Genomic DNA, 8,905 nt, shown 5'->3' with positions numbered 1-8,905 from the left:
TCAGACGACGGCTTTAGTTGAATACGCCGTCCGTGCTGTCCAACGCAAGGCTGAGCCGTCCGAGAAAGAGGACAGCAACCATGGGCCATCTGAGCTTAACACCGGCCATGACAACTTCAGCCTCAGCCCCTTTAAAGTCACTGAAAGAGCCCATCATTCATCTGACAAGGCCAGAGAGCCGAGAAGCCTTGTGGCCGAGCACCGCATTGACCGCGAAGTTGCCAAAGGCCGCAGATTCGCCTTCCTGGAGACTCGGAGCACAGACGCGGGTCTGCGTCATCAGCGTGAAATGGCGGATTTGAAGAAAACGCTCACCTTACTGAGAGCAAAGCAGGAACAGGAAGTCCAGCAAATACGTCAGAAACATGCCCAGTTTCTGGAAGAGAAGAGGAAGAGGATTCAGGGGGAGGTTAGCTGTTACACCCCACAGCCCATCTCTCTAGCGACGGTTGTAATCGGATACAACACATGTGAACGTGGTAACCAGCAATAGCTGTCTCCGGGGTCGGACAGCTGGCAAAACATGGAAGAAGCGTTATCCTAAATAAACCATGGCTATCAATCAGATTCAAATCAGTGTGTTTTTTCACATCGGCTGCATTCATCTAGTGTGTATTCATGCATCGCTATGTCACTGTCACAGTCAGTGTTGGGGAAAGTTACTTTGAAAAGTAATGCACTACATTATTGCGTTACTCCCTTAACAAGTAACTAATTGAGTTACTTAGTTACTTTTTAAGAAAAGTAATGCGTTACGTTACTTTTGCGTTACTTTTTCTCACCTGGGCTGGGCTTGTTTTTGTTTTGTTTTTTATAACAAAAAAGTTATATTTTTGTGCAACGGTAAAGACTTCTTCATACCAAAATTGAAATAATAAAAATGGTAAAAATGCAGATTCCCGCATGAACAGTAGAGGGCGCAGCTCTGGATAATGGTAGAATAGGATGCAGGAGAAAAAAGTTTTACCAATAAAAACTAAAAATCTAGTAATTTTCATCATCAAAGGTCAGCAGCAAGACATTGGTCAATTCAATATAAAGGTAGATTATGCATACAAATATTATGTTTTATTTAACATTCAATTATTGGAGGTTTGCATAGTATTTTGATTTTGCATTTGACTGATTTTATTCATTCTGAGGAGTACAGAATCTTTATTGTGCAAGTGAGATAAATAAATGCTCACATTTAGTCTAGAACTACAATAACCCTCATGTTCACACACACACACACACACACACACACACGCCTCTGCACTTATTCTTCTCCACATGAGGGCAGGAGAGATGTCAGTCAAATTAATGTGAAAAAGTAACTTGCGTTACTTTTTTAAAAAAGTAACTCAGATATTTTGTTGTAAATTTGAAAAGTAATGCGTTACTTTACTAGTTACTTAGAAAAAGTAATATTATTACGTAACTCAAGTTACTTGTAATGAGTTACCCCCAACACTGGTCACAGTCAGTCACAAATCACAGCCACAATCATCACGACTCTCCAGGACTCGTCCACTCGTCCACAATCAGCAGAATACGGACTCTTTAGAGACTCTCACTATATATGCACCCAGTCACCATTCACTCAATAGCTGTGTCCCAATTCAGGGCCTACATGGCCTTCGAAGGAGGCTCCAAGGCTGCGTCCCAATTATTCGCATACTATCCGTACTAAATAGTATTCGAAAAAAGAATTAGTATGTCCCAAATCTTAGTATGTTGAAAAAAGTATTCCAAAGATTCCCGGATGGTTTACTATTTCCGGTCAGAATCCGAAGTGCAGATCGATGCGCACTCTAACCAAGCCTGTAGTGCTCCAGTCAGAAATTGAAGCTTTCGCGCCTCGATCGCCCCCCGGTGGCCGGTCCCAGTATAGCTCCTAAACCCCGCCTCTCCATGTATTTGAATGGGCGCGAGACACACTAAACAATTTAATTACACTTCAAATAATTGTTTCCTAAAGATGGTTTCTGTCATTTTAGGCAGTTTTTATTACAATAATTTCATTTCAAGTGTTCGTTTTTTAAATAAGTTTAGTTTTAGTGAGTTATTTGATGCTATAAAAACGGGGGGTGTGACGTCATGATTGACAGCTGAGATTGACGGCTTCTCTGAATGAACTTGTCACTGAGGCACTAACGGACTTTTTTCTGGATTTTTGGGAGGAGATTGGAGCTTTAGCTTTAATTTCTACACTTCCATAACTGTTTATTTCACACCAACATAATTAATTGTTCTGCATCTGCGAGAGTGTGGGCGGGCTTTTGATAATCGCGCCTCTACTTCCTGTTCTCTACTGCGCAACTCCGGTCCCAAGATGTCAGCGCCGTGTGCGGGCCTATGAAAGCTTCAACTTTGGTCAGCGGAAGTCAATGAAGTCTCGTCGTCCATATTTTTTTACGGTCTATGACTCTAACGGCTGATATTGCCCACAACCCATTGCGAGATGGACGAGGATTCGATTAGAACTACAAACGCGGATAAAAAGTGTTTAAAAAACTACAAACATGACGGTTACGCGAGTCTGACAGTTAAGTGGAGAGGATTAGATAAAGTGGTTTGAGTGAGCAATTATCAGTATTTAACCTGACGAAAAGATATTTATTCAATATTATCCACATTATATTTCTCCTTCAGCAGCATTGAGAACTTTTGTAATGATACGTTTGGCCATTAACTTTGCAAACACATGAGAGGAGTCACTGCATTAAAGACCCATGAAAGGCAAATCAACGAGCGACTACATTTCTCTCCGATACGGTAGGAAATTAAATTGAAAGTGGGGGATTTGAACTGTGACGATGATTGACAGGGCAGTTTAAACGGTGACGGGACGCACGTAACAGAGTCCGTTAAAGATGACGAAGTAGTGTCCCAAAGCTTGCTTACTCTTCTGCTACACACTCAAAAGTATGTACTTTTTCTTCACAAAAAGAGTACATACTTTTAGGACGTAGTATAAGTAGGCGAATTGGGACGCAGCCCAAATGTAGCCTTCATTGGTAATTGAGCCACCAGGTGTTCCCTATTACCGTTCCTGTCACCTAGCAAACAACTATGGAGCCAGAATTGCTACTTTTTATTTTTATTTTTTATGTGTTACTGGAGGAGATGATGGGGTTTCAACCCCGGCGGTTCATTTATCTCAGACTTTGCCAAGACCATAGCCAGTTGAACTGGTTTGCTGCATCCTTATTGATAGATTATACAGGGTGTCTACAGATATGAACAAGTTAAATTTAAAACTTTTTAAGACCTTTTTAATACCACCTTACGTGAAATTTAAGACCAAACCTGTGATGGAAATGCACATTATATTACATACGTATATGTAATATTTAATGCACAAAGAAAACAAAATATCCCCAAGACACAAGCATAGCATTTTGTTAACTGTTGTGGATATTATGTTTTAGTGATTTTTTTCTGACACCATACGCGTCACATTTTTTCACCAAGTCTGGATGTCCTGTAAAGAGCACATTCAGGGATTTTCAGAGATACCATTTTGGAGGTTTCACCATGACCACTCCCTCTTCTGTCTCTAAATATGACTGGCACTGACTGAATGATCAAATTTTACAGTTTTATGGAAATATGATTACATTTTGCAATTATCATTTAAATTTAATTTTCTTATAGTTTGTTGTAAATCAATATCTCGGAAAATTATTATGGGGTTTCAAAATCAGCATATGACTTACTAAACTTACTAATGTTACTAAACAGGACCTCAGAGCAACTTAAAAGCACTTAAAGCATGTAAATCAGGCATTTTGGAAGACACAATGAGTGAACAGGAAAATAAATCATATATCAATATTCCCAGGAAATATTAGATATTCTAATGAAAATGTTGCCAATTACTACTCCCATTAGTACACTTCTTTTTTAATTTATGTATGGCCATTTTACACATATTGCATAAAGTAAAATAGTATATCAAATCATTCTGTTGTATCTTTCATAACACAGGCTAGTTGAAATGTTCACTGATGTCTACTACAGTGTAATGTAACAATAAAAGCCCAATTTATCCCCACAAAGTATCATATGATATCACCAAGCTTGTTGGTGGTATTAACAATTTATTCTGAAGTAATATATTCATCAGTTTATAAAAGTTAAACTCAATCATAAGTCGGGATTTTACCATTTTTTTAAAAACTGATACAAGTTCTTGGTCCCCTTTCTGTTCAATTTTATCTCTCCTAGTTATATAGATGGCTAATTTTGCAATACCAACAATAAAATTGAGCAATTGACATTTTATTTTCTCCTTCATACTATATCTACACCCAATAATAAAATCCTGCTTTGTAAAACATACCTCAAAAGATTAAAAAAGAAGCTCTAAAAGGCTAAACGAAATAGGAAGTCTCTTACAAAACATAAAACAATGAAACACAGTCTCCCTTTCATTACAAAAAGGACAATTCTCACTTACATTTGGGTTCAACATTGCCACAAAAGAATTAACCGCTACAGCTCCATGGAGTATCCTCCATTGAAGATCAGCCACTCTTTCAGGTAAGGGAGGTTTGTAAAGAACCCTCCACACTGGTCATTTCTAACGTGTCCCTCCATACAGTATCACTTCTGTTCTTTAACCACTTAATATTTGTCACCTTCACAATAATTCTGTACAATACTTTCCCTTTAGCTGCAAAAAAATCTAATTGCTCATCAAATTCCTTTAACAAGGGATTAATGTAGTTTGTTGAAGTGAAATCGGGTACAATACTTTTATCTGGGAAGAAATCTTCACAGTCTGGAAATATACATTTCTTATTGTACTCATCAAGTAAAGATCTTTCTTGTACATTCAAAGCCCCCTGCAGTTTATCTAAAAAACGTTTAACCTTTCACCTTTATTTTGATTTAAAAAATGTGTGCATGCGACACCACAAAAACTCCCACAGCTGTCCCCCCCAATGTGTGATTGACAATTTCGCCCTTGGATAGATGGATGGAAATTGTAAGGATAGATAGATAGACAGACAGACAGACAGACAGACAGACAGACAGATAGACAGACAGACAGACAGACAGACAGACAGACAGACAGATAGACAGATAGATAGATAGATAGATAGATAGATAGATAGATAGATAGATAGATAGATAGATAGATAGATAGATAGATAGATAGATAGATAGATAGATAGATAGATAGATAGATAGATAGATAGATAGATAGATAGGGTTTTTATCTCGCCGCAGTAAAACTAACAGCGCCAATAATCTGGAAGGACGCCAGTGATTATGAAAACAGTCGTGTGTGACTTTGCTATTGTGTGGCGTGAGTAAGAGCCTTTGCCTGCGTTTACTCCACCTATCGGCGCATTTTACTGTGATTCTACCGCCTGAGACCCGGTGAGGTTAATGGATTTACGCCTGTCCTCAAACACACACCGGTGGCTTTTATTCTGAATCTGCATTCGGACCGTTTGATGAGTTAAATGACAGGGACCGCATGTGCTCGCCACGATCAGGGGCTGTCATATTTCAGATCTGCGGAGAAAATGACCTTTACGTGGATCAAAACAGACGGAAAGTTGGACGGAGGAAGTTGAAGTAAAGTGAATATTAGCCAGCAGCGCTAGCAGCGCAACTTAAACGACACTTATTTGACATTTACATACTGTTTGATTCAATATAGCGGATATGTGAACGTGTAAATAGTGTTTATAGTCAACTTACTGTGTTTTTGTGTCGCACCGCTGTTTGTTTTTAGTACACTGAGTTTATTAGCTTGACTTGCTAGCTGTCATTTGAACTACCTCTAATGTCAGGACATGTTGTTTGACTCATTCTCACTCGCGAAATATTAACATTTAACTTTATTTTTTGTCGTGTAAACAACATTTCCCACAGCAGTTGCTCAGTGGGGATGTCAGTCATGACCTTTAGGTGTCAGTTTGGTTTCTTCTAAAACTCCTTGGAAGATAGAAATATAGACTCAAATGAGACAATTGTTGACTTACAGTAAGAGTATGTTTGTTGACATTAGTGTGTATGGCATAACTCGTTTGTCAGAATGAGAAATATTTGAGAAATCAAACTCTTGAGTAAGAACAGAATTATGCTTTATTTTGTATGGGAATCAATCAAAAAAGAAAAAACGAATAGATTTACGCACAAGTTTCCACTTTTCTCCATTTCATTTCATTGCTGTCTCTATTGAGATTTCCAATAGAACGTGTCAGTTTGCTGAAATCGCATTTATATTAGTTTACATGAATAGACATCCATATAGCTGTGTACATTAGCAATCTCAGTACTGATAAGCTACAATCAAAATGTCTGTGTATTCAAAACTTCCCTCCCAGCTGAAAAACCCCCTTGTGAAAAAGACCGTTCTCCTTCTTGTTGCGCTGTACGGGGCGAAGAAACTTTCCCCTTACGTTTATGGCAGGCTGAAAGGAAGGACTAGTAAACAGGTCAAGGGCACTGACCTGGTCACCTCCAATGGAGAACCTCAAGAATTGGCAGCCGCAAGGAAAAAGAAAAGCTCCCCGGCTGTGAACCGCGAATTCTTCGAGAGGTTGATTCGTCTCTTGAAAATCCTCTTTCCTCGGCTTTTCTGCAAAGAACTTGGCCTGCTCGGTTTCCACTCTCTAGCCCTCATTTCACGCACCTTTCTCTCCATCTATGTAGCCAATTTGGATGGGCAAATAGTGAAAACCATCGTGAAGAAAGACCCCAAGGCATTTGTGGTGGAGTTAACCAAATGGCTGCTCATTGCCATTCCGGCCACGTTTGTGAACAGTGCCATCCGTTACCTGGAGGGTCAGCTCACCCTTGCTTTCCGCACCCGGCTGGTCACCCATGCCTACATGCTGTACTTCAATGATCAGACCTACTACCGTGTCAGCAACATGGACGGCAGGTTGGCAAACCCTGATCAGTCCTTGACTGAAGATGTGGTGATGTTTGCTGCCTCTGTGGCTCATCTGTACTCTAACCTGACCAAGCCGATCCTCGACGTGGTGGTGACCTGTTACACGCTCATTAAAACAGCTGAGTCCAAAGGTGCCAACACCACCTGGCCCTCCGCCATCGCTGGCATCGTGGTGGCACTCACTGCCAAGGTCCTGAGAGCATTCTCCCCCCGCTTTGGGAAACTTGTGGCTGAGGAAGCCCGGAGGAAAGGCGACCTTAGATACATGCATTCTCGAATCATCGCCAATTCAGAAGAGATCGCCTTCTATGGTGGACATAAGGTAAGATATTCTCTTCTGTCATCATTCGCTCACCCTCTTTCCAATCGGTAAGCCCCGCCCTCCTTAGTTACTGTTGCTAACTCGGACAAACAAACGGAGTTGCTATATCTTACAATGACAGCTGTCAGTGTGAAAACATTATCCCGAGATGTTTTTGGACGCAGAATGTAGCGTATACCCCGTCCGAATGATGGCCAAACTTAACTGATGGTTTATCAAGTTTATTATGTCCTTTTTCACTCCAAAAAATCATCGTAAGAGCTGAACAAACAAAGCATAAGAAGTGCGCATTAACGTCTCATTCACAAACTCTCTCTCTCCGTTGCATTTCCATTAATATACGTATTACACAAAAACACTCACAGTAAACAAACATATACACAGACCGTATGGCTTTTCAGGGGTGCAGTTAATAACTGGTAAACTTTATATCTGCAAAACAACGCCGATAAACTGCGTGCGAGCTCTTCCTTTCACTACCCGTAGACTATAATACCCATCAAAATAGGAGTCCTCCTTAGTAGGACAGATAATGTAGACCTTAAACATACCTAAAATTAAATTAATATACATATAACCAGTTTAATATGGAGAGGCACTGAAATGTAGACCTTCGTGTTTTTGACCTACAGTGTTACATGACGTGAGAACAGTTAGTTATTTCGGTTTGTATGTTAGCAGGGACTTTAATCGTAACTTAACGAGAGTATGACAAACAGAAAATCCTCTCAGGATCCCTGGAATCAGTGTTACAGTACCTCGACATTTTGGCATTTTTGTAGCATAAACACCATCAAACCGATGAGAGCTTCGGATTTTCCAATGTTTCTCTATGGACACCTAAAGATGTCCGAGTTCTGGTCCCAGCGCAACTGATACTCACCTGCTATTGGCTCATCTGCGTTCGAGGGGAGGGGCTTACCGATAGGTCAATTCTGTATGACTTTCTCCAGTCGAATGTGAAAGGAGATTTTTCCTAGCATGAAAACGGACAGTGACCAGCAGCAAAACAAGTTTAAATCTGCTCCTCACACAAAGCTTATCTCGCAGCTTCAAAAGATTGGAAATATAGCACGAGACATGGACCTTTTTATGGTGCTTTATAAGGGGATTTTAAGGGCGTTTTCACACCTGAAAGTCCGCACCAAGGTCCGAACCGAAGTTCATGTTTTGATACATTTTATACATTCGGTTAGTTTTGGTTTGGTTTCACATTGCAATTATGCGAGCGCACTAAAGAACTTTACATGGCACACTTACGTCCACCGTCTGACGTCAGCGTCTTTGACAAGAGTGAATGAACAGACGCATATCGTTGCCACTGTTGAACAGTCGCATTGCTTGACTATTTTCTTTTCGTTACGTTTAAAAGTGGACATTTCAAGCTTTATATACACATATTTCTCATGTTTGTGAGGCAGTAGCTGCTGAGTTTGGGTTTATTTGAGACGCGCTCCAGTTCATGTGCAAAGCATGTGATCGCTCCCGCGATTATTGTCTGCTATAGACTATTTGCTTCTTATTATTAAATCCAGGCAATTATCTGATTAAACGTTGATTAAAATTAAGATACAATTTTTACAAAATTAAATTCACATTAAAGAAAGGCTTTCAAAGCAAAATCATACAAAATTTCTTTCAAAATCATTTGTGACCTTCGGTCGTCTGACATATTGCGCATC

General features: G+C 39.9%; 1 protein-coding gene across 1 annotated transcript in view; it reads left to right on the top strand.

Moving 5' to 3' along the window:
• The first annotated feature begins 5,264 nt into the window (after positions 1–5,264).
• Positions 5,265–8,905, top strand: part of abcd1 (ATP-binding cassette, sub-family D (ALD), member 1) — a 42,324-nt gene continuing 38,683 nt past the window's right edge. Inside the window, exon 1 of the mRNA XM_079828016.1 lies at positions 5,265–7,223. Within this exon, the coding sequence (XP_079684142.1) occupies positions 6,300–7,223 (924 nt within the window). The 5' untranslated portion in view covers positions 5,265–6,299. The remainder of the gene's footprint in view (positions 7,224–8,905) is intronic.

This window comes from Gobio gobio, assembly GCF_949357685.1.
Source record: "Gobio gobio genome assembly, chromosome: 10".
In the NCBI taxonomy this organism is placed as follows: domain Eukaryota; kingdom Metazoa; phylum Chordata; class Actinopteri; order Cypriniformes; family Gobionidae; genus Gobio; species Gobio gobio.
The sequence above is the reverse complement of the archived record's forward strand: the minus strand, read 5'-3'. Positions and strand labels throughout refer to the sequence as shown.